This window comes from Lycium ferocissimum, chromosome 7 (genome assembly GCF_029784015.1).
Source record: "Lycium ferocissimum isolate CSIRO_LF1 chromosome 7, AGI_CSIRO_Lferr_CH_V1, whole genome shotgun sequence".
In the NCBI taxonomy this organism is placed as follows: Eukaryota; Viridiplantae; Streptophyta; class Magnoliopsida; order Solanales; family Solanaceae; genus Lycium; species Lycium ferocissimum.
In genome coordinates this window covers 62,645,837-62,673,363 of record NC_081348.1, presented here as the reverse complement: position 1 = coordinate 62,673,363, position 27,527 = coordinate 62,645,837, and the positions used below count along the sequence as shown (strand labels likewise).

General features: G+C 35.2%; 2 protein-coding genes across 3 annotated transcripts; one reads left to right on the top strand and one right to left on the bottom strand.

Moving 5' to 3' along the window:
- LOC132062415 (uncharacterized) lies at nt 1-1,440 on the top strand. Its single transcript, XM_059454989.1, has 3 exons — nt 1-442; nt 764-832; nt 887-1,440. Exons 1-3 carry the CDS (start codon nt 1-3, stop codon nt 1,438-1,440), a joined length of 1,065 nt encoding a protein of 354 aa, XP_059310972.1.
- A 9,145-nt stretch (nt 1,441-10,585) lies between these two features.
- Nucleotides 10,586-18,845, bottom strand: LOC132061800 (signal peptide peptidase-like). 2 transcript variants are annotated; one of them, XM_059454437.1, is made up of 12 exons: nt 18,705-18,845; nt 17,686-17,780; nt 15,183-15,298; nt 14,938-15,089; nt 14,735-14,820; nt 14,503-14,630; nt 12,900-12,950; nt 12,336-12,422; nt 12,165-12,234; nt 11,341-11,477; nt 11,174-11,251; nt 10,586-10,863 (listed from the first exon to the last, which is right to left on the bottom strand). In XM_059454437.1, exons 2-12 carry the CDS (start codon nt 17,723-17,725, stop codon nt 10,789-10,791), a joined length of 1,020 nt encoding a protein of 339 aa, XP_059310420.1. In that variant the 5' UTR covers nt 17,726-17,780; nt 18,705-18,845; the 3' UTR covers nt 10,586-10,788. The 2 variants fall into 2 exon arrangements, with proteins under 2 accessions (XP_059310420.1, XP_059310421.1); XM_059454438.1 differs by having other exon boundaries at nt 17,686-17,768; nt 18,704-18,833.
- Nucleotides 18,846-27,527: the final 8,682 nt, after the last annotated feature.

The window sequence follows — 27,527 nt, the reverse complement described above, 5'->3', positions numbered from 1 at the left end:
ATGATGTTAGATTTAGATAATCAAGCACAATCTATTCTAACTTGTTTTGACAAGGAAAAGGAGGAAACTAAAAGCAAATATCAGGTTCTCTTGAATGCTTCGATTGATGTTGCAAGGTTTCTTTTAAAAGAAGGAATGCCTTTTCAAGGCCATGATGAAAGTGAAACTTCCGCAAGAAGAGGAAACTTTTTAGATCTCTTAAAGTGGTATGCCGATAAGAATGAAGATGTGAAACAAGTTGTGTTAGAGAATGCTCCACAAAATGACATCATGATTTGTCCAAGTATCCAAAAAGACATTGTGAGTTCTTGCGCAAAAAAAACAATGAAAGCAATTGTTGAAGACTTAAATGGGGATTACTTTGGGATATTACTTGATGAGTCTAAGGATGTCTCTCATAAAGAACAAATGGCTCTTGTTTTGCGGTATGTCAACAAAGAGGGTAAACTAATTGAGCGATTCCTTAGTGTTGTTCATGCTAAAGATAAATTTGCACGATCGTTGAAAGACGCAATATATTCTTTACTTTTAGAACATAATTTGAGTTAATCTCAAATTCGGGGACCGGGTTATGATGGAGCTAGTAACATGCAGGGAGAAATCAATGGTCTTAAAACTTTGATTATGAAAGATTCTCCTTCGGCATATTGCACACATTGCTTTGCTCATCAATTACAATTAACTCTTGTAGTTGTTACAAAGAAGCATCATGAGGTAGATCAATTTTTTGATATTCTTGCTAATGTTTTAAATGTTATTGTAGGTTCTTTTAAGCGTAGGGAGATGCTTAGAGATGATCAAGCAGAAAAATTAAAGGAACTACTAGTTCTCGGTGATGTTCAAACAGGAAGTGGATTGAATTAAGAACTTGGACTTCAAAGGGCAGGGGATACACGCTGGAGTTCTCATTTTAAGACAGTGCGTAACTTTATTAGTTTATTCTCCTCAATTATTCATGTACTTGGAGTTCTTGCTAAGGAGGGTTCAAATTATCAAGAGAGATCACTAGCAAAAAGTTTAGTAGATGACATAAGATCTTATGAGTTTATGTATACATTGCATTTGATGTTGAAAGTGTTGGCAATTACACATGATTTGAATATGGTCTTGCAAAGAAAAGATCAAGATATCGTAAATGCGATGAACCTTGTTGGTTTCACAAAGAGACAATTGCAATCTATGAGAGAGTCTAAATGGGATTCTTTGGTAAAAGATGTCTCTTCATTTTGTGTCAAGCATGATATTGTGATCCCCGAAATGGATAAGAATTATGCTCTTGGAAAATCAAAGCGTAAGATCTCAAGTGTCAAATATTCTCATCATTTGCGTGTAGAAGTTTTTAATACTGTCATTGATTTGCAACTTGCAGAGCTTAACAATCGTTTTGATGAAGTGAATACTGATCTACTTCTTGGTATGGCTAGATTTGAGTCCAGATAATTCTTTTGCAAATTATGATAAAGAGAGGATTATGAAACTTGCTACACATTATCGGGATGAGTTTAGTGTTTCCATGCTTGAGGATCTTAGATTTGAGCTTGACAACTATATTGATTATGTGCGAGAAGTGAACAATGCTTTCTCTAACTTGAAAAGACTTGGAGATCTTTCAGAGATATTGGTTAAAACAAATTTGCACAAGACTTGGAGACTTGTTTATTTACTTGTGAAGTTAAGCTTAATATTACCTGTCGCTACTGCAACGGTGGAAAGAGCTTTTTCTTCGATGAAGTATATTAAAAATGACTTGCGTAGCAGAATTGGTGATGAATTTTTGGATGATTGTTTAGTTTGTTACATCGAGAATGAGATATTTGAAAGTGTACCTAATGAAGCAATCATTGATCGTTTTCAGAAGATGGTTGTTCGTCGAGTACAATTGTAATGATAATGTGATTAGCTACTTTTATTTATATAAAGGATTTCAATTTTTCAGTATGTCTAGAAGCTATGATAGATCTTAGCTTTGTATTGTTTTGTAATGTCAATTGGCCAGTGTTAGTATAAGGGACTTTTTCTTTTGATTGTTGGATCTAGTTCTAGTTAGTTTTTGGTTTTTTCATTTATGCAAGACAAAGGCATTCTCCTCACAACATACGACATTGGTTACTTCTCTCATTTCTTTTTCCGGAATGCTGTGATTTACTTGTGGCTGTGGGACTACACTAGGTATGTTGTTGTTTTAATTTTTTTTTTTTTGGGAACCCACAACCTTAAAATCATGGATCCGCCTCTGTGTCTTCATGATACTTTAAGGCCCGTCTTTGGTTTCGACACGTTCACATTCCGACAAGCCATAAAGTAGGGGCATTTGTAGACAACGGAATTTTATTGAATTTAATTAAATCCGTAAGAAATTCAGATTATATTAAATTCAAGATATATTAGTCCAAATAAATTATGAGCTAATGTAATTGGATTAATTGTTTAAGTCCAATAAATATGAATTTGATTAAAAAGGTCCCAATGCATTGGGCTAGCTCATTTTGTTAAGCCCAAGATGATGTCTTTTCCAAGAGGCCCAGCTTGGTGCCACGTTTCAAATGACTTGGCACGCCAAGTCAAATAAAGGAGCCTATAGGGTCATGCCACGTGTCAAAATAATGCAGCATGCCTAGTCAAATCAAAGGCCAATGAAGATGCGCCACGTGTACAAGTGACATGTTACGGCCAATCAAATATTCCCATATCAGCTTAAATCTGATTGGCCGAGAGGAGTCTATCCTTATCACAACTCCTCCATCCTACAACTATAAATAGGGGTCTCATAATTTAGAAAAGGGACCATAAATTCAAACAAGAAGCCAGAGGGAGCTCGTGGATCAAACACTACAAGTTTTTCTACAAGCTACAAGCATTTCTCTACAAGTTTCAAATATCCGAAGATCAAGAACGAAGGTGAATCAAATATCAAGGTGTTCAAGATCAAATTCACTTGTTCGTGGCGGCCATCAAAGTGTTCGTGACGAATCAATTCAAATCAAAATCAAATCCAGCATAAATTCAAGATCAAGCTCAAAAGCCCTTGAATTCAAGTCCAAGTCAAAATCAAATCCATCAAGTTCAAGATCAAATTTAAAAGCCCTTGAATTAATTGTTGAAAAGACGAATCAGAGGAATTATAGAGATTGTAACACTCATATTGTGAAATCAAATCATACGATCGTTGCGATATTTTTCTGTCTTGATTATTATTTTCTCGACGCATTTTATTGTCTAGAGCAGGTCCCGGTAAAAATAACATCACTTACATACACAAGGACAAAGAAGCAGGGGATGATCCAGTTATAAAAGATGTCTATTAATCAAGTCACTCTGCTCCTACCAATGCACTTATTATGTGTACATACAGACACAATATCTAAACGTATCATTGTCTATGTGTATCATAATTAACAGAAAAAGTTCCAGTATGTGGTTCTTGAAGGGTTTAAGAGATTTTATTATGTAAAAAATGTTGTAACAAAAAAGGTACTAGCTAATTGTGCAGTTGAACCATTCCAGATGTTTAAGGATCAAGATTTTTTCTTTCTGTTTATTCCTTCCACAACTTACTGATATGAGATTTATATGAGCGCATCCATCTAAGTTTAACTTCATAAAAAATGTTCATAAAGATTTTTTTTAAAAAAAACTGTACAGAAAATCCTATCTAGTTGAGTTCTTACCTTCTTTCTGGGATTTTTTTTAGACCATGACGTCCTCATCTGCAAAAAAGGTTTAGGGAAGAAGCTTGAAGAGTTTCGAATTTTCAGTCATCGCACAATAAACTCCAACTTGCTGAAGGCCTGAGAAGCTTTCTTCGTCATTCCATTGTTAAGATTAGAAGGGTTATACTGTGTTTCCTCCTCCTTTCTTATTTAATCGCACCAAAATTTGTCAGTTTATGAATTAGGGTTAAGAACAATTGTTTATCAGGGTTTGAAAAGGTCTGTGGAAAGATGAAGAACTATTTAGCGAAGAAAATTTATTGAGAGGCACAGACGTTTACAAAAACTTAACAGAGGAAAACTGTGGGAAATAATAGCACATGATTAATTAGGGGACCCACTAATTAACAAACAGTAATATAAGTGAAATTCCATTTTAGCTCTTTGATGATCGGTCAACTAATTTAAAGTTACCAGTCAATGCCCGGAAGTTGAATAAGAGGATGAAAATGTCAATTGTTCAAATTTGGGGGAGGTACTTGATTTCAAAAGCATAGTTGAGGGACTAAAATGCTTTTTACCCTAAAATTTGTTGATAATATTCAAAATAAGAAAATTAGCAACAAGTATTAATATTTAATTTCAAAAATTTGTGCAAGTTATAATCTATAGAGAAAATCTTTATCGGAAGATGAGTCCTTTAAATGGAGCGGGTTTAAAAATAAAATCGGGTTATGTTGGGGATTTCCTTTAAGACAGGGCTATATTTGAAAACTTTAATGACGGGAGAGGTATTTTTGACCCAAATTTGTAATGGAGGATATTTTTAGCCATTTTCCCAAAGTAGAGGTGTATTTCGGACCCTTTTCCCTTTTCTTTTAATATAGTTTGTTCGTGTTCTCACGCTAATTAATATCAGACGTACATTATTTTTAATTTTTTCATGTTTTTAATTTAATTTAACATAAATAATAATAAAATATTATATATACACTTTGATAATTTAGATTATTATCGAATTCATACAAAGCGCACATATAACGTACGCTATACAAAGTAATAAAAACTACAAGTTCAAATCAAATTGAAAGGAACAAATACTTGTAATAATAACAGGAGGAGGAGGGGGGAAAGGGGGAGGGGTGGTAGGGGGAAGAGGGCGGGGTGGGGGGGGGTGTTCAAATCAAATTGAACGGAACAAACAGTAGTAATAATAAGAGGAGGGGGGAGTGGGGGTGGGTGGGGGGGGGGGGAAGAGGAAGAGGTGGGGGAGGAGGAGGAGGAGGAACGCTTTGACCCTTAACTAGCTAGCTATATTTTATCTTCGATGTCATTCAGGCATACAATCAATGGATGGATTCCCAGCTTCATGTTTAAACTACAGATTTCATGTGACTCTTGATCATTAAGAAGAGTTTCCTTTTTATTTCTACACATACGACGCGAATCTTGATTAACTATTCTATAGTTCATTTCAGGTACCAAATGGTTACTACTTACATTCAAATTTGAGAAGCTCGTTCATGTTCTTTGTCCTTCTGGTTCATTTTTTTTTTTTAAGTATATTTGTTCGTGTTCTCACACTAATTAAATCAGGCATACATTATTTTTAGTTTTTCATGTTTTTAGTTTAATTTTACATAAATAATAATAAAATGTTATATATACTTTGATAATATAGATTATTATCGAATTCATACAAAGCACATATATCATACATGATATAAAATTACAAGTTCAAATCAAATTGAATGGAACAAAGTTAGAATTGCTTATAGATTCAAAAAATCTCTAGGTATATGGCTAAATGATTTCGTCATTACAAAATTCAAATGATTCTCAAAGTAAAACCCCAAAAAATGATACTCATGCAGCTTGATTCGCAACTAAAATCATAAATATAAAAACCCCCAATAAATGATACTCATGTAGCTTGATCCGCAACTAAAATTATAAATAAATACTTAGAAAATAATATCGTGAGGTAAATTCCTAGAAAATAATCCCCAAGTAACTCCGTGGCTAAAAAAAATCCTAGGTAAATCCCCACTAAACTACCCTCAACTCAATCCGTGCATATCAACATTACAAGTAAATCCCCAAATACGGATATTCCCAAGTAATCCCCATCAAATAATCTCCTAGTAAATCCGTATATCTAACTCCCTGGTAAATCCCCACGTACGTATAACCCCAAGTAAATTCCCATCAAATAATCCCCAAGTAAATCCCCATGTATTAAAATTGCAGGTAAATCCCCATGTACGTATATCCCCAAGTAAATTTCCATCAAATAATTCCCAAGTAACTCCCCATGTATTAAAATCGCAGGTAAATCGCCATGTACGTATATCCCCAAGTAAATTCCCATCAAATAATCCCCAAGTAAATCCCCATATATTAAAATCGCAGGTACATCCCATGTACATATATCCCCAAGTAAATTCCCATCAAATAATCCCCATATATTAAATCGCAGGTAAATCCCCATGTACGTATATCCCCAAGTAAATTCCCATCAAATAATCCCGAGTAAATCGGCATATATTAAAAAAGCATGTAAATCCCCACGTACGGATATCCCAAGTAAATTCCCATCAAATAATCCCCAAGTAAATCCGTATATATAACATTCCCTGGTAAATCCCCACATACGTAAATCCCCAAGTAAATTCCCATCAAATAATCCCTAAGTAAATCCGTATATATAAAATTCCCAGGTAAATCCCCACGTACGTATATCCCCAAGTAAATCTTCATGAAATAATCCCCAAGAATATCCCTAACTACGTTTTCATGCGGATTTTCCTTCAAATACTCAAAGGAATTTTTTTTTTCCAATTTTCTTGTCGCATACCTAGGAATTTACATGCGGAAATATTACCTGCCACCATCTTCCCCAGGAAAAGTTGTGGATAACTTTTTCACGCTAATCCCGCCAAATTTACCTGCGGAATTTCTTGGAGAAAACTAATCCACAGGTAAATATTGTCAAGCTCTAGAATTTTAATGTTTTCGCATGAAAATCCGCAGGTATTATCTGCGAAAAAAACTCTAGGTAAAATCCACAGGTAATTAGCAGTTTTCTAGTAGTTATTCCCTCCCTTTATCACCTCCCTATCTCTTAACTCTACTGCATCGACTATGAATTTAAGTATAACAAATCAAAATTAACAATTGTAATTGGAATCAAACATGAGATGAAAAAAGGAATCAAAATTCAATACGCGGTTGCGTTATAATTTTGATTGTAATACAATATATCCTTACATATCTGCAAATCAAATTACCTTATAGATATAACCCTCTCGTTCTAGATTTTTGCCCATTTTGATAGGACCCTTACGGTTTCTTAGATGAAATATTAAATATCTAAAAAATTGTTACAACACTTTTCAAACCTCCATTGTTTTACTGGAATTTGAACATTTAGCAGTTAATCTCCAATAAAATTTCTGAAGTTTGAACAACATATTTCAAACTCCCAAAAAAATTCATGGAGTTTTGAACTTCCAACAGTTCAGACTCGACGAAAAAAATGCAGATGTTTGAAAAGTGGCAGTTACAAAACTCTATATAAAACTCCTCCAGTTTAAATTTTGGTGGTTCAATTCCATAAAACAATGCAGGAGTTTGACAGGTCATTCGAAGTATATGGCAAGCATGACATGTAACTTAATGTTTCAGACACACTACATATTCTAAAAGCTTCATTTTGACATAATGTTATTCTCAGAAACATGTTAGCCATTGCAGCTAACTTATGGCATAGGTTGTTCCCTTTTTTACTGTTTACATGCTTATAAGCCGTGTTTGACCAAATGCTCGAGCTCATGGGAGACTATACTATCCAAAAATTTGAGGAGGGATTTCGACCTTGGATGAACTCCTATATTCTCATATAGGTGAGTCTTGTGGATTAGTCTTAGTACTTGTTAGAAAATGGTGTGTTTCTGGTGAAAATCTGGATATGCTTCAAGCCTAATGCCTTACTTGGATCACTTTTCAAAGAGAATTATTTGTTCCTAACAAATACTCTCCAGGGATAGAATTAATGAAGCAAAGATCTCTTAGCACAAAAGAATTAATGTTGCAGTCACTAAACTTATACAGTTTTTCTTAAGGAAGAATGTTGGCACTTGAATATTCCATTCCTCTATTTATAGAAGATGTTTTTAACCCTTGACCAGAAACGGCGTAACCTTTCGGAAAGAAATGTACTGTTTCAGGCTTTCAGAAAGAAAAATACTTTTTTTTTTTGCACAGAGAAAACTACTGTACTTTTTTTTTTTCTTTTTGCTTATTCCTTTTATTCTCTTGAAAATTCTAACAGTACTAACATGGGTAACATCAAATCCATTGATTTTACCGTTGAGACTTCAAAAGCTGGAGTAGAACACCCAAGTGAATATCTTCAAGATTTTAACCCGTTTAGGTGTTTCCACCCAACCTAACATTTTATTAAAGCTAGATTATGGTTAAAAGTAATGATTCTCTGTCGGATTGGCAATCACAAAAGAATTGAAAAACAACATACCCAATATAATTCCATAAGTGAGGTTTGGGAAGGGTAGGATGTAGACAAAACTTACATCTATCTTTGTGGGAAGAGAGGCTGTTTCCAAAAGACTCTCGGCTCGAAAGGAAATAAAATTAAAGAAAAGAAATGAAAATAAAAGAAAGGGATTCGACGCAGACATTAAAAAAAAAAAAAAAAAATGACAACAAAAGAGCAAGATACAAAGCAAAGGCGCAATAGGCAGTGAGTACACACATTAAGGAATAGACAACTACGTGGTTACTAAATAATACTATTACTACGAATAAGTGTAAAGGGGCTAGCCCCTCCCTCTCCCACCTACAATGCGACATAGCACGACTACCTCTTACCCTTCTACCCTAATCCTTGACCTCCACGCTTTTCTATCTAGGGTCATGTCCTCAGTAAGCTGAAGCTGTGTCATATCCTCAGTAAGCTGAAGCTGTGTCATATCCTGTTTAATCACCTCCCCTCAGTTCTTTTTCGACCTGCCTCTACCTCTCCTAACTCCTCCGATAGCCAACCTCTCACACCTCTCACAAAAGATTTGAGCAAACGTTAATTAATCCTTCATTTAGGGGTGTACAAAGAAAATCGACAAACCACATCAAACCGATAAGCTGAGCCAAACTGAGGAAAAAACCCGACTAGTGGTTTGGTTTGACTTGGTTTGGTATCGGAAATAAAAACCCGACCATAATTGGTTTGGTTTGGTTTTAACTAAAAAAAGTCAAACTGAACCAAACCAAACCAACTCGACATTACTCGTATACAACTATTTTTAAATATTTTATATATCAAAACATATATTTGTAATGTAATTTATAATATTTAAAAAAAAAATTCATTCTTTGTATCTTTTCACATATTATTTCAAGCTTGGACTTAGAATTTTGAATGGTCCAACAAGGTTTATAGCCCATAGATGTTAATAACTCAACTAAAGACCAAATCAAAACCAAATCCATACTAATGCTAACAAAAGAAATACAATTCTACTAATGCTAACAAAAGAAAAACATTTTTAACGCTAGGAATAACAATAATGTTGGATATTTATTTCTTAGTTTTTGATTGGTTTAGATAGTATAAAATACATAATTTAATTTTGTTTTTATTTAATATTTAGTAGTAATTAATAGGGAAAAGGGTAAAAAATGCTCCTCTACTTTGGGAAAAAGGCTAAAAATATCCTCCGTTATAAATATGGGTCAAAAATACCCCTCCCATCATTAAAGTTTTCAAATATACCCCTATCTTAACGGAAATCCCCAAATCTCTCAAAATAATCCGATTTCATTTTTAAACCCAACCCAACTACATAAAAAATCCATATGCGACCAACTTGTTCCCGAGTCCTACATCTGGAGCCACTAGGCACAGGAGCGGGTAACCCATATGGGTTTTTTATTTAGTTGGGTCGGGTTTAAATGAAGCAGGTTTAAAAATGAAATCAGGTTATTTTGGGAATTTCCGTTAAGACAAGGGTATATTTAAAAAATTTAATGACGGGAGGGGTATTTTTAACCCAAATTTGTAATGGAGGATATTTTTAGCCCTTTTTCCAAAGTAGAGGGACATTTTTAATTAATACTTATTAGTCGTACTTATTTTAGCATTACTTAGTACCTTTAATTTTGATCATTTTCATTATGGCTTAACAAATTTATTATATATTTTGTTGAATATTTTAGTACAATGTCAGCACTCATCTTACATTTTGTATTATTTGCTTAAAAAATATCTTGCCAGGACTAAAGAAATATTTGAAGCACAAGTTTTATGTTTTGTATGAAGACCCGGAAAAAACTCGAGAAAACCCGAAGTTGAAAAACCCGAATTTTATTCGTTGGTTTGTAAATTTAAAAACCCGACATAATTAGTTTGATTTGGTATTTGAAAAATCCGAGCCAACCCGATCCATGTACACCCCTACACCCATTGATGGAATTTGTTAAGAACTTGGAAAAATAATGGAATAAAGCGTTCCTACATAATTGTGAAAACCTCACAAATTAGAGGACTTGAGGAAATGTTCCTAAGCTAAAAAAATTAAAGTTTAAAACTTTGGGCACGTATTGATCTAAGTTGAACCCGGTTATCGTTTAGATTGTGAATTTGTGATTCGGGATTGCTTGAAGGAAGCGTGAACATTAAGTTAAGCTTGTAGCTTAAAGCAAGTTAACACTAATTGGATTTTTAATAAGTTCACTGTGTGTTTGATAATAGCTTTTGGTGTTATTCAATACCTTCAACATAAAAACACCAAAGTCACCACTCACCATATGTTGAAAGACTTAGAACCAGAAGCTATGGTCATATTAAAGACCGATAATCTGAATTCATCATAGCATTTCAAAGAATCTAGCAAGTACAAAGAAATGCAAAAAAGGTAGAAACCGAAACGTAAAAATTGAGATTTAATGATATCAATTTAAGGTATAACATAAAAAGGCAAGTACTATTGATGGTCAGTCTCAAAAATCTAATACAACAAACTTTGTTGCTAAACCAACAATCTCTGCTGCCTCAGTCGACTATTAATCCATGGCCATACATTGCCTATCATCTCTTTAATGTCAGTCTGCCTACTTAGCCTCATTCTACCTTCTTGCTTTCTTTGGCATCAGCTTCTTCAGCGCCTTTCGTCTTTCCCTCATCAAACTCCAACAACTGCTCAACAAAAATCAAGAATACAGTTTCAGCCTCGAAATGAAAATGTAAACAAGTTCTTATCAGTTTTTGCTTTCTACTCGGAAAAACAGCTAGAAGCTTCTCTTCCCTCCTTTCTTTTACTTTTCTTAGTTTTCAACCAAGCCATAAAATGCATTTTCTCATATCTATGAACTCCTAGAACAAGGATTATTCCAAAACATCTGACAAGGAATCTAATCTCCATATACTATGTAGCTAAAAAATGGGAGTAAACAGCAAAGTTAGCTAGTAGACTTGGAAAAACCAGATTGTCAAGAGAAAAACGTACAGGCTTCACATCCCCGTTCCATATGCAGTGTACTGCCAAGAATCCAATTACAGCTGGAACAATGTATAGCAGAGCAGGCTAAAAAGAAACAAATGTCAAGTCAATAATTAAGGGCACCAGTTTCTTGCAAGGGAAATGAAGTGTAAAAGCTTTATTCAGACACCAACCTGTGCAGCTTGGAACCAGTTCATAACAAATATTGTGAGTGCCAAACCAAAAGTATATCCTAAAAATGCACTCTTGAAGTATTGGGGTTCCTTCCCCCTGGAGACATCAAAACGGAGGGCCAATGCAACAAAAATGCCTGAAAGATGAAGTGATCAAATGTTACCAAGTCTATCCATTCAGACAAAGAACAAGTTGAAAAATAAAATGATGCAATATCATGACAAAAGCTGATAATAAGCATGTGTTAAAAAAAAAAAAGTTCAGTAGTTAGTCACGGAAAAAATAAGCTTTTTTTCAATATGGTAAAACACATTCCCCATCCCTTCTCGAGGGACCCACAGTGGCTTTTGCTTCCTGGAAGCCAGAAGTGCTTATTTTTTTCAAAAAAATGCTAATTTTAGAAAGTTGAAGTGCTTGGCCAAGATTTTAGGGAAAAGATAAGTGCTTTTGAGTAGTAGCAGAAGTAATTTTCAAAAACTTAAAAAATAGCTCTTCCCCCAAAGCACTTTTGGAGCATTGGCCAAGTACAAAGCACTGCTCAAAAGTGATTTTCAGATTGACTAGCCAAACATAAACTGCTACTCTCCAAAAGTACTTTTGTCAAAAAGCACTTTTCAAAATAAGCAGATTTTGGAAGTTTAGCTAAACAAGCTATCAAATCCCAAACCTCATGGCTTGAGCTGGAGAATGCCTCTATTACGCCAAACCTCTCCGGTCTAGTCGCAAAAAGTAAGCTAATAATTTGTAAAGTTGCTTCAGTAGCTATTCACAAATAGCATAGGTAAATATCAGAAATGGAATTTTATGAAAATGGAGGTTATACCTGGGATGACTATATCTCCAAGACCCAGCATTGAGAAGGGGCGTTTAGCATCCGCTGTGGGGAACAAAAGCTGCAGACAAAGCAATTTTATAATCAGGACACAGTAACTAACACAGGCATGCAATGGAAAATTTAAAGAATAAGCTACATTAAAAGAATCACTATGCTCACCTTGATAGGAGCATCAAAAGATTTGGCAACACTGACCATCACCGGGGTAAAAAAGACCCAGAAGATGTCATACACAAAAAGCCCTGCCTGCATTTTCGAACTAAATCAGCCACAAGTTAATAATTAAAGAAAGTTGCATAAGCAAGTACGAATGCCAATGTGAAAGAACCCCTCAAAGAAGCCTAAAACCCTATGTTGCTCGGACTCTTCCAAAATGCCAACGGGTGCGTGTCAGGTCCTCCAAAAGTAGTGCATTTTTGGAGGATCCAACATGGGTGCAACAACATCTTTAGGAGAATCCGAGCAACATAGCTAAAAAATCTACCATTAGGGTTTAATATGATATGGTCCAAGCAAAAGGGATGTATTTGTGTAAGCAAAACCATTAGAGTCAGCTCATGGAGTTCTTTTCCCACTTCTTCAAAGGGCTGTGGTTAGAATCAATTAAGAAAAAACAAAGGGACATTTGGTTTAAGGCCAGAAACATAAACTGAATGACACCTATCAACCATGTATACTTCCATGTATAATAGACAATTGCAAAACACAAATTTCTTCTCTTACCAATAGTATGGCACCAGTCTTAAATGATCCAAGTGAAAGCATTTCAATTCCCTGAAATAAAAATGGCAAAGGAAAATCCATATCATTCATCTAAGTAGACATGATGAGACTTCAGAGACTTTTCACCACTGCAAAAATCTCCATTAACTCAAAGCATACAAGTAGATAATAACAAGTAGTATAGGTTCAATGTAAGGACCCAATGTGGGATGTGGAATAGGGCACACTTAACAACTTAGAACCTTATCAATGACAAGAAGCCTGGTATTTTAGTGGGAGCATGGTAGAGGGGTGGCCCATACTCTCCCAATTTCGTAAATGTAGGTCAAATCACATGAGATCTCAGTTATCAAAAAATATGAAAATACAATAAAGAGGAAGACATCAAGTGCCATAGTGGATCCAAATGCTAGCTATAAAGGTGGGACACCTTGCAGCTAAACAAGTGCACCTATGTTAGGTCCTAGAAGACAAATGCGACTTATTTATATGAAAGATGACCTCTCCATTCATGTGACCTAGTTCGACATACTAAAATAAAAAAAGAAAAGGAATCAATGAGTCTTAAAGTTGGTACTTCCTTTGTCCCAATTTGTATGATACTGTTTCATTTTGGCTTATCACAATACCATTGCACTAATAGTACTATCTTACACAACTTCTCAAAACTTCTGAACATTTGAATTCATTTAACTATTGAAAATTTTCAAGTTTTTCTTTTTCAGTAGGGTAAAATACTTTTACGACATCGGAAAAATTCAAAATCTTTAACTTTTATAAGATGTTTTCAGTGTTAAACTAACTATTCAACCATTAGCTTAGTACATCTTCCACTATCACAATATTATACTCCCTCCTTCATCCATTTTATGTGATGCACTTTGACTAGGCATGGAGTTTTTTAAAAAGAGAAATTGAAATTTCTGGTTAAAGACAAACCATAGATGTTTGTGTGCCTATAAACTATCTCATTAAGTGTAAAAAGGAAAGTTCAAAGTTCAAAAAAAAATCTACATATAGAAAAGTATCATTCTTCTTTAAACGGACTAAAATGAAAAATGCATCACATAAGGGAGTAATAAATAAGCCATATTAACATCTTAAAATCATGAGTCTAATCAAACAATACTATACAGAATTGGACGGAGGAAGTATACGATATATATACACCAGTAATAACTAAAATTATTATCAAAATAGAATCCATAGAAATTAAACATATTTTCAAAATAGGAAGTCCATGTAAATTTGACCCCTGAAAATGAATATATTTAGACTATTGTTAAGACAAAGGACATACCAACACATAAAGTCACACAAACTGAGTTTGAGGCACGAAGCTCACAAATTATATGATTGGAAAATATCCAATAGCTCATAAATGATGCAATAAACAGCAAACCAGCAAAAGAGAAAACACCTTCCGCATCACAAACTCGGACAATGGACTAGTGAATACGACTAAACCACATTTTCTTAAGAATTTTATTTATTAAATAAAACTGATGATGAGACAGTACTAGCAGAAAGAAGGGATAAGGACAAAAATATTTGTGATCCAGAAAAAATAGAGAATGTAACTTAGGTGGATATGCTGACAAACCTGAATGCAAAAGGCAAGGCCCAAAACGTTGTTAGCTAGCCAATGCTTCTGTTTAGCATACCATACACAGAAAATGGTTCCAGGAATTGAAGAAACAATCTGAGACCTTGTGAACTCAATCTCCACAGCTGAAAAAAAGACAAAATAAAATAACTAAAATTATAATTGAAAACCCAAGGATTCTAAAAGGATCATTTGGCATTTTCAGAAGAGACAAGAAAGTGGACCCTACAGCGGAAATATGGGAGATGCCATATTATGAGATCATCATTCCACTTTTTTGGCAAGAAACGTTTAATAGCAGGTAACAACGTCGCACTGTAAAGCCACAAAGAAAGAGATGACATAAAGCGCACACACAGTAAGACTACTATTCAGTAACTTGAAATAGAATATATTAAGCATAGCAGAATGATCCATACGGAGAGAACATACGAAAGTGCAGCAATTCCAAGTACGAAGAAGTAGCACGTCAATACAGCATTAACCAGGTCTTTTGACAGAAATTTGAAAAGCAAGAACAATGACAAGAGCATTGCACTTCCAACTAAGGGGAACCTCATTGCGTGTTCATTAGACATGGTTTCCTGGAAAACAGCAACGGAATATTTTTAGGTGACATCAAAACAGATAAGACTGAGGAAAAAAGGAAGCTGCAACTTGGAGTCCAGAAGATATACCGAAGGAGGAGTAGGTTTGACAGAACGGCAGCAACCCACAAAGACAGTAAGGCAAGCTGTTAATATGACATTTACATTTGGATCCACATTCACCACCAGTGGTGCCAAACTCAAACCTGAAATCCACCAAAAAAGCAAGAGTTTCAAGGTAATTTCGTCAGCATAAAATTTAGAAAGTGATTTGAAATTGCCATGACCACCTAATTATACTTTCTAATCTCCAGATAGCATATATTATTCAAGAGCACAAACAAGAAGCGTTCGGGAAAGGGGTTTAAAAAAGATAAAAAAGTGGGCATCAGAAACAAATATCCCAGGTACATGTAAATTCGAAGATCGGCATAGCCAACTATGAGGTAGTGAAATGCCCTCAAAAAAGCAATATGATGAAACAAACATCCAATCCAATCCAATATATAAGAAAATGCTAAAAATGTTAAAAGAAACCCACTTGGCCATCTATCTCTACCCAATGAACTGGAACTATGGAGTGGAACCTACTGTAACATAACAGAAAATGGGTGACAGTAGTAATATGACCGCGGCCTAAGAGGATTTGAATATTCTTTCCAACCGCTATAGAATCAATTCCAATCAATTGGATATTCACTGTAATAATCAACCACACCTCAAATTCCCAACAACACAAAAATAGGAAATGCAATGGCAGAGAAAATCAAAAGGCCCCAAGCCGTCCTACAAAACTTAAGTTATTTTTTTCATTTTAATAAATGTGATATCCGGACCAACTTGCGCCCACCCCAACTAATTCCACTAGTTCCACCGGATACCTGCTACCTCTCACCAGCACAGGTACGGGGTAATTTTGTTCAAGGCTTGGACAGAAATCGCCTAGTGTTTTTTATTCTGCTAGGATTTGAACTTGAGGCCTCAAAGGTCTCAAGTCTCAACCCACTTCATTAACCATTAAACCACACTCTTGGGTGCAAATTAAGTAAATACTTAGCATGACTTTTTTTTTTTTTGAGTAAAAGGTAACTTTGTATTCAAACAAAAAACTCATCATATGGTGATGAGGTATAATCTTACATCCCTTGGTAGGCTGAAACTACCCCGAAACAACAAAAAAAAACTAGAGCTTACAGATGTCCTATAAAATCAACTAAAGATTTTACTTCCCCCACCATATCCTGTTTACACCAAAAATAAAGTAAACTAAGGCACTTCATCTTGATCTTTTGAGTGTTGCTGCCATTATCATGAAAACATCTTGCATTCCTTTCTTTCCATAGTGTCCACCAGATGCATGCTGGTATATTCTCCCACCAGTTCTCCTTAGATCTTCTTTTTCCAATTCCTTTCCAGCTGTTCAAAAGTTCAAAAGTGGTCTTTGGCATGACCCAACTCACTCCAAGTAAACATAAGAACATGCTCCACAGATTTACAGCTGTTTTGCAATGTAGGAACAGGTGACCATTGATCTCTGTTTCTTGTCCACACATAAAACACCTTGAGCAAATCTGAGTACCTCTTCTCTGTAACACTTCATGAGTTAGGCATGCTCTTCTGATCACCAACCATGTACAGCAGGCAACCTTATGAGGAACTTTGACCTTCCAGATTAGTTCCCAAGGCCAGTCTACTAGCATTAACTGATTGCTATTCATGTTCCAATAACAAGATTTTACTGTGAAATCTCCCTTGTTATGCAGCTCCCAGACAGGTCTATCAGGGCCAATTGAGGTGCCCTGGAAGGTACCTAAAATCTGGAGCAAGTTTGTTACTCTGTCTATTTCCCAATCGTTCAAGGCTCTTCTAAAAATCAAGTTCCACCCTTGATTGCTCCACAATTGAAAGACAGTGGCATTTTTCTGAAGGCTTATGATGTATAAGTCTGGGAACATCTCTTTTAGACTAGTATCTCTATCCATTTTTCATTCCAAAAATCTGTTTTTAGTCCATTCCTCACTTTTATGTGCATTTTACTATTTAGCAAGGGCCACAACCTTCTAATTGTCTTCCATACACTACACCCAAAGGTTCCATCAACTTCTAAAGTGGTCCACTGATTTAGAAGACCATATTTCTGTGCAATGAATCTTTTCCAGAGGGCCCTATCTTCAAAGCAGAATCTCCATAGCCACTTAAGTAGTAGACAGTTATTCTGTATACTTAAGTTCTTTATCCCCAAACCTCCTTGAGTTTGGGGACTGATCTTGCAAGGTTTATTACTATATGAGAAAAGAATGTATCACGATTAAGAAACCACACATTTGCCTACATTTTGTCTCTCAATTAACAAAAAAGAATTACCACAATAAACTTTAGCAGTCTATCTAGGGAAAAAAAATGATCCAACGGAATAACCAACACAAACTGGGGCGCAACAAGAAGCTACAAATAACATACTTGTCATGTAATACAATCAAAAAAGATTTACTTTATTGTCTGGATTTCATAAGCACAAATCAAACAAGTGACTATACAACAGTTCAGCTACCAAAAGAAATAATGAATGAATCAAAATCAACGGGAACCATACCTAATAAAGCAACATTCGCGAGACGCTCCATATTCTTCATATTGTAATCCACTCCGGTTTCGACTCCCCCCAACAAGAGGAAGCTATATGAAAACCAACAACATGAGCACCATCATCAGTCAAAGTTTACATCTTTTCAAGATCCTATAATCATTTATAGAAATGTGCAAAAGGGTACAACTAAATCATACTAAAAATTGCTCACATAAACAGAAACAAATATAACAATGTCACAATAAAAGCAGAAAGGTAATGTAATAAAGATTCACCCACTTAAAAATCACATTTTTATCAAAAGTTGAAAATCTCTATCAATCAAGATTCACCTCCAAAAAATAATTTCTTTATTCCATAAGATTTCCACAGTATAGGCAAACCCAAACACCCAATTAACTCAAATTCCCTAAATTTTGTTCTGAATTTAAAAAAAAAATAAAAAAATTACAAACTTAAAATAAAAAGTGAAAAGTCAGACACCCGATTCAATCAAATGAAAAAATAATATCTCCAATATCTCAAGAAATCAGTTTAAAAAATAATCCAATCTTGATACAAATATATTCATTTTTAACATATACCCATTTCGCTAAAAACGTTTAACTTACAAATCCAAACAACACTAAAAAATGAAAAAATAATTTCTCCAACTTTTCAAGAAATCAGTTTAAAAAAATAAAATAAAAACTAATCTTGATACAAATATATTCATAAGGACACATTTTTAACATAACCCATTTTCCTAAAAACGTTTAAATTACAACCCAATCAAATGAAATAATAAATTCACCAATATTTCAAGAAAGCAGTATAAATTTTTTTTAAAAAAAAGTAATCTTGATGCAAATATATTCATTTTAACATAAATCCACTTCGCTAAAAATGCTTAATTACAACCCAATCTTGATAAAAACGCAAACCTACTTCGCTATAAACCAGTTAAAATGAAACAAATTCACCAATTTTTCAATAAAATCACTAAGAAAATAAGTAATCTTGATGCAAATATATTAATTTTTACCTTACAAGAAATTAATGTGGGTTTCCCTCTCTTTCTCTGCTGATCTCCAAGCAGACAGATCGGTGGAATTTTCCTTTGGTAAATTTGTTTTTTTTTTTTTTTTTAATTTTCTTTTCTGTGCTAATAAAATAGGGTTTTAGGCTTTTTGTTTGGAAGAAAACACGTCAGTATTGGCTGTTCAAACCAATGAGGGACTGCCACGTGACTTCCTAAAATATCTTCATTGTAGCAGGTTACAATATTAGTTTTAGTATTAAAGAGGCAATATAACAATATAGCCCCTTATGTTTGGGATAAGTTTAAAGTAGTCCATTAAATATACTTCTGAACAGTTTTGGTTGTTTAAGTTTGTTAAAAGTGAATGTTTTCTTGTCTCCGTCATTTTTTTTTTTTTGGTAATTAACAATCTTCATTAATTATCAGTAAATCGTTCCAACTTCATAGCGTAGTCTATCCCAAACTAGCTATCTACAAAGAAGATGGTAAACTTAGATAAGCACAAAGTCTAAACTAAACAACTACAGCTCAAAAGAATCATAATTTAAGTTCCTGAACTAGGAGTTGCATCCCAAGAGCAGTTATAACATTAAAAATATAGGCAAGTTCTCTTACAATACTCTCAACTTCTGTACTTCGTTTTTAAAAAATCCTCAGGCTTCTCCCTTCCAAATGGCATAGATGAATGATCTAACTTTTTGTGATCTCCATTTTCTTTGTTAGTTGTCCAGTTCACATATTGGTCCCAGGTGTTAGCAACAATAACTGGTCTTTTGATCCAGTTTAAGAGTCTAGTCCATAGACTGAGAGTGTAACTACATGACACAAATAAAATTGTCATGCCCAAATCACGGGTCATGATGGCACCTACACTATCCCACTAGTAGGCGAACCATCCCCAAGTTATCAAATCATTTGTAAAGCAATGCGGAAGTAGTTAAGTACATTTAAGTATCATCCAACAGTCTTAAATATATAAAGTAAGTGTACGGAAAGCGAATTTAGTCAATACAACCCCAAAACCCCATCTAACTTGTACAGGAGCTTCTAAATAAATTACAAGTCTCAACATTACAAAAATGGATAACTGTCTTGAAATATAAAGTAGAAAAAATAATATAAGAAAAGATCCAGGACTACAGGTCCAGTTGGTAATCTGATAGGATAACCTCAGAATCAACCACGAGGCCTGGATTAGAACACGGCTCCGTATCTACACAAGGTAGAGCAAGTGTAGCATGAGTACAACCACTAGCACTCTGTAGGTATCCTAGGCCAACAACGAAAGAGACACGCAAAAAGCATATAAAGATTGAACACGTATCACATAACAGACTAGCACAGTCATACCTCCTAGTTATGACCAAGGAATCATATTTCATGTAAGGGCAGTAGGTAAGCATATAATCAATTAGGAAAAGTAGTCGAAATAAATGAATGAATGCACTGCCAATAAATATCCCGGTACACACATACTAGCGGTCATTCCGTTTAGTCATGACTCATGTGGGACTCGCGAAGTCCATATACCTATCACTATACCATCCGAGGTCATTTTCCTTCAAACTGTGACCACTCACTGTACCGCCCATTTACCGTCGGATTGTGAGAACCTCATTATATCGCCCGAATTATCACTATCGGACTGTGAGAACACCACTCTTACCTTTTTCCCAGCCTTTAAGACCACCTCGTATCTCCTTCCGTAACCTACTTCAACAATATATAAGTATGAATGATCAAAATAAGCAGGAAATCATAAGCAAGTAATAAATAGTCCTTAATGTTTAAACAATTCCCATTGACCCAAGTAGCAAGATCATACGAGAAATATCATGTTAAAGGTGTTGCACATAGCATATAGAAGCAAGCATTGACAAGTTCATTGGTTACGATATCATCTACCAGCACACAATCAGGTCCTAGATTTTTACATATCAACGCCGATAATTAATAACTTAATCACATTATAATACCATTACAATTACACCGGTGCCCACACAAGTGCTCATCATAGTCACAGGTATAGGATCCCTTTTCACGTCCAATACCCTTTCATTATTCATAAACTATATACATTCTCCAATCGGAGTCTTAAGAGTAAATTGTAACCTAACTCGAAAATTGAACAGGTGCCACGAACCGTCAAGTCTGAGCCTTTCCTTTTTGAATCGCCTCGGAATGCTCCAAATCTCGATCCGAGTAAAGATTAAGTCTTCCCGAAGCTCTGCCGCATCCAAAATCATAAAATGAGTTCAATCTAGTCAAAACATTACTCTACAAGGTTAAACGAGTCTAATGATACCCATATTGCTATTATTTTATTCAAAACCCAAAAACAAACCCAAAGTAATCAAACCAGAGCCCTAATGGAAAAACTGAAATTTTATTTAAAAATTGATTTACCCATGACTTAAATAGTCTAAATCGAGCAAATCATCGAAGACTAACAACGAATCGACTTTTCAATTTCAAAAAAAAAAGCTTAAATTCCATTTTAGAGCAAAATCCCCAAATTTCCAACTCAAATCATGATTTAAAACGCTCAATTAATGGAAGGAATAAGGAGCAAACATTAAAATAGGGATTAGAATCTTACCCCAAAGCCCAATCGTGAAAAAAGCCTTTGAAATTGCCCCAATCCGAGCTTTAGAACTCAAAATGTGAAAGTGGGAAATGACTCGGATTAAGGGACTTATTACTGCCATATCATGACCCTTCTTTGCTATCGCGAAGGGCCCGCGCGATCTCGTTCCACTGCCCTGACCCAAACAACCACGAATGCGAGACAGCCTCCGCGATCGTGAAGCACAGCCTTCATGGGTCCTCTCTAGAGAACGCGGCCCGCCGCCCTCGAACGTGACCCAACCTTCCTCCCTTTAACGCGAACGCTACGGCCCAGTCGCGATCGCGAAAAAGGACCACTCGCACTAGAAACCAACAATTCAAAAACATCCACGGATTTAACACTCAAAACTCATCCGGAACCTCCCGGACACAAACCAAAAGTGTAACTTGAGTATAATTGATGCTCGAACTTGCTTGGATCGACGAAACACCCATACGAGATCGTTAAGGCACTATTAACCATGAAAATGCCCTAACTTTATCAAAAACCAAAACTTTGACACCAAGCATCCAAAACCTTCCCGAACCCCTCGGGACCCGTACCAATGACTTGACCAAGTCATAAATTATATTCCGGACCTAATGAAATCGACTATACTCTGAAAAAGACGCATTTACCTCAGATGTTGACTTTGGTCAACCATTCTCATTTCTTGATCTTCGACTAAAAATGCATATATTTACCCATTGTTGCCTCACATTTTAGTACTTTTAATTGTCTTTTGAGTACAAATCATATTTCTTCGTGCTTAATATTATATTTTTACTGTATAGGAATAAAGCAATGTGAAGATGGAAAGATTTGGAACAAAAATTTAATAAAAAGTAAGAAAAGAAATTGAAAAGAGAAAAGGAAAGGACACAAGAAAGGGACATCATGAGTGAAGCAATAGGCTGAAGATTATTTTAAAGTCACAACATGCAACTTGAATTGAAGTTATTGACGTGGCAGCAAATAAGTTTACAATATTAATTAGTGCTTCAGTGAATTTACCAGACTTTCCAAACGTAGTAGAACGCGAGGCACAAGCTAGTTGTGCGCTTCGCCACGCGAAAACAAAGATCCACAATTTTAATTCTTCCAAATTAGTTTTGGACTGAGTTATTTTGTTTGGATTTTTTCCACACCTATAAATAGTCCATAACACACAACTTTTAGACAACTTTGGACAACTTGAAACCCTTAGTTCAGAACTTTTACCTAGAGAGAACTTGGAGCCGCCGTGGAGGCCGCAGTTACAGGGTTTTACCTTCTCTTCTCTATAATACTTATTTTGACATTTTTATTCGGATGATTGTTGTTTTTCCTCCATGTCTATGTGGAGCTAAACTCTTTAATTCTAGGGTTGTGGCGAAAGACATGATAGTTGGTTTGGCGACAATTTTTATCAATTAAATTTTCATATTTTGGGTTGCTTATTTATTCTTAATCTTAATTATTTGATTATCTGGCCAATAGTTAAACACTATCTATGGCATGTGAATTGAACTAGGGATAGGGAATTTGCATGCGTAATAAGAATAAATAGGGCTTGTTCGATATAATCGTTTAGCTAATAAGGATAGGAATATACCCTTTAGCCTTGCTTAGTTGAATACGGAGAAGTAAATGCGTTCTTGTTACTTCTGACGACCATAGGGATATAGGCATTATAGTAGCATCTACAGGCTTATGAGCAACTCGGAAGATACTCATAAAGTTATAATTAACCCATTAACCAGTAACCCAGTAAATAAAATAGGTAGAATTGTCAGAAGATCAACTGGATTGTCGAAAGCCATGACCCTGGAGCTCTCCATCATATGTTAAACCTTACAATCTTTGTCACAATACTCTCAGTCACGAAAACACTCATCACAAATTGTTTACTTTTCAGTTTTAGTTTAGTTACAACAAACACCTTGATTTTCACTTTATTGAATAGTTTTATTCGAATTTGAATTAGTTTAACAGTAGAGTCTAAGTCTCTGTGTGATCGATATCTGGACTTAAAAGTCCATATTACTTGTACGACTGCGTATACTTACGTGTACGTTTGGGAGCAACATTTCTTAACTTAAGAATTTCTAAAATATCATTTTCCTTACCTAAAACTCACCCCAAAGATTTAGGAATTGCTCCACCCATCTCCACAAGTCATAGACATCAATACGAAGCTAACAAAATCAACGAATTTCCAATATGAGTCTTATTTCTTCCTGTGACCATCTTTTCACCTTTAATAAGCATATTAAATACTTAAACCAACTTAATTGTCAAAAACCAATCAAACGAACTCTAAAGTTAGTTCTGTTAATTTCTATAGGTCATAAATAGTATTACAAATCCAACGAAATCTTCAGGTCGCCTATCAGAGCACATTTTCCCAAAACAAGCAATTAATCCAAATAATTAATAACTATGATTTTTCCAAAATGAGAACTTCTCCCAAAGTGAACCAAATGATATCTATTGGACTTTAAATTTTTGCAAGTTAGTCAAAATAATTTTTACGGAGCTTCTGGAATAGACGACACGCAAAACAGAGCATCAGTTCTAAAAATGACCGATCGGATCGTTACATCAATGATATCTACTTTCATTAGAATTTCTACATAGGACACAAGTTGGTTCCACATTAATTCCCCATATTAGTAACCTGTCAGCTGTAGGCATCCTCCTATGGAAATGAAGCCACATAATAAGTAGAGCTTTTGGTCTTGCACTGTTTTGAAACATTATACATTTCCATGTCTTTGGGGTAGGTCTATCCAGGAGTTGGAAATAGATGTGCTTGATCATTCTTCTATTTGGCTTGCTAGGAGTTGGGGCTTGTTCCAGTATCCTTCTAGCACCAATGATCTGTCTGACCATCCAGCTTTCCTGATCAGGCATAGGAGTTATGTGGAAAGTGCGGTTTTCGATATAATAAAAGTGGATCATCTAATTCACAACCTTTCCTGCTTATTGGTCAAATTTCAGCACATTTTAGCAATTGTAGCATTATTCCATAAGTGCATATTAGTGAGATTGTGTACACCATTTACTTTAGTTAGCGCACCCTCTCCCATGCCACTGGAGCTCTTTTGTAATTAAATTAGTCCCAGACTGTTGGCATATAGCCATGTGTGAAGTTTTGATAATTGAAAAAGTGAACAGAGTGAACCTACAATGTAAAGAAAACTAGGTCTAGTTACATGTGATAATCGACAAAGTAATTGAGCAAAGCAAGAACAACTGGTTGAGATAAAGTAGAGGTTCCAGATAATGTAAAAGGGCCTGAAAAGGCATACAACATAGGATGGATAGAACATGTCCACAGACATGTTTCAAGGCAAAGAATTAGCAGAGAAAAAAGCAGACATATGAAAATAGATGAGCAACATATCTTTGTCAAGGCAAGACATGTGAAACGGTGAAAGCACAGGGTGAATGAGATGCAGATAAGTACTAGTTCAATGAGATGAAGATGACTCAGTCCTAGAGCAGCTCATTGAAGAATAGAAAAAATATGTAAACATGTTATATTACAAAGGAGTCTTTAGGTATAGTTGGTCAATGAATCAGGAGAGGAAGAAATTATGAGGAAATGGTAAGGATGACTCAGAAGTATTTTGTTCAAAGTAAAGAGAGTTGCAGACAGAGCATATGAACCAGGTCTGCAAACATGTTCTAACATAGAGAAATAACACGATCAGAGTCAAAGAGCTAGACAAGGCTGACAACATGCTTTATTCCAGCAATGTATAAATTTGAATGAAGAAGAAGACAGATGATACGCTCAAATTACACCTTTTAATGGCATAACGCGGATGTTGTCAAATATAGTAACCCAATAAGGTTAGGGTCGAATCCCACAGAGAACAATATGTAGGCGTTTTAAGCAGATTAGGAATTATCACCAACACCAGCTAGGCCGAACGCATCAATGGTGGTTTTTAGATATGGTTTTGATAAAATACAAAAATATTAAATCTAATCTAGAAAGCAAGTAAGTTAATCAATGGACACAAGAATGGAATAAAGGAAACTACTTCTCAAGTAACGATCCAATATATTTCACGAATTACAGATAATGGTAATATTATGTTAATTAGCCTCGGATAATAACTCTAAATTAACTTCTCCCGAAGATTAACTAGACTACCTAATTGAATATCCCTAAAGCAATTAGGAGAATTAAGAACACTCGACTATGGCTACAAGTGGTATCGCCTATTCCTAGGTCAATTTCCATTAGATGGGGGTTAACGCCCCAAATTCATGTTAATTATTCTATCCCAACCCCGTTCTTCCTCTTCCGAGTTTTAAACAAAGTAAATGGGCAAGTCCTAGGGTTAGCTACTCCCTTGAGAAACGTTGAAGAACAAGAATAATTAAGATAACAATAACTTACTTGATTAAAAATAATGTTGATCAATAAATAAGCACAACAAGAGTTTCAATCTCAATTGTCACCAAGAAATTCCCATAAACAAGGTCCAATAAAAGAAAGAAAATATACGTAGGAACCTTAGCCTCCAAACTTGTGTTTTATGCCAAAGATATCTAAGAATTGTGGCTTATGAAATATTTATTAGTGTAGGAAAAATACCCCAAACAAAATAACCCAGTCCAAATCGGATTGGGATAAAATATTCCGCCAAAACTGGGCCAACTGGGCCTCGGAAAATTGTTGAGTGCGTCGCACCACAGTGAAATTGGAGGCGTCCAGTACCACAACGTCATGGGACGCTTAATGTTGCATCTCATTCAATTGCTGGCTGCCAGGTAAGCAACTCATTAATTTCAATTGTAATTTGCTTGCTATTGCACTGCTTCTTGGGAAATCATTACAACATCATGATATCTCCTTGTTTATTTAATTTTCTGTTTTCGTAATTTTAACACATGTCATCAAATTTTGGTTCAAATCTCTTCATCTTCGCACCATTTTATTCCTACACGTTAAAAATATAATATTAGCACAAGTTCTTATAATTAATACTCAAACGACGATTAAATGTACTAAATGTGAGGCAAATAATGACTAAATATATGCATTTCTTGCCAAACATCAATAGACACGGAGCAACATATGAATAATGAAACAGGTCTATCAACATGTTCCATCATCCATCACAAAAGCAGACTCAAGATAGAGTCGCAGGAATGAATGAGAAGGGGATGATGAAATAGGCTTGTGAACATGTTCCATCTCAGACAGTGCAGTGATTCAGAGGCAGATGAACTAGGTGGATGAAACAGGTTCATGAACATGTTCCAGTGCAAGTCCTACAACAAATAGGATTTGCAGATTTATGGTAAAGACTTAGCGGTCAAGTATGCAGATTTCTTGCCATATTTGTTGGGATTAGTAAGACTTCTACAAGGACAAGAAGCCGACTCAACAAGGCAAGAATTCAAATACATAAAAACCCTGACATCTTATAGGCCTACTCAAAGAGGGTTTTGTGTTTGCCAACCTGTTGTGCACTCAATGTTATAAATATCTAAGTAATACCAAGAAGAAGGTTTGCCCACCTAGAAGAGAGAATTCAGAATATTGAGCGATTAAATGATACATCAAGAATATTCAAGAATCTAGGCATGCGCCCCTAGTGTAAGAAGAAAGATTAAAGGAGATGTACTACTGTCTAATGTTTCCCAGTTCTTAAGTCTAGAAAACTTGTATTAGGTTGGGCTATCGAGTTGTACTTTATCCATTTTATTAAAAGCAGTTAAGTTAGTACAAAAAAGTTGTAAATTCAACTTCAAGTTGGAGATCAACTTGAAGGTTTCTTTCTGGTCCGAGGTTGATTAGGAAGATAAGGATTAGAGGTTCGTTCCTACGTTATAGAGGCTGTAACTTGAATTTGCAGAGGCTCATCGTTGTAGTGGAGTTTTGGGGAAAATCCTTGTCACAACCTAACCCGCCATGATCGGCACCCATCTAAATCCTAACGGGTGAACCAATATACATATCACCTAATCCATTCAATGCGATTTTTAGATAAATCAGGCTAAACAATTATTACTTATTTAACAACAAAAGAACAAGCAAATCATGTCATAAATACTGTAGTAAGTACGGAAGTTCTAGCTAGTACAATCTCTAAAATCCGAAAGTTATCGTACAGGACTCTAAGCCAAAAACACGTCTAAGAACTGAAATCTGCCTAATAAATATCCACAATGTCCAGAATAAGAAAAGACATCACAAGTCAAAGATCTTCGGGC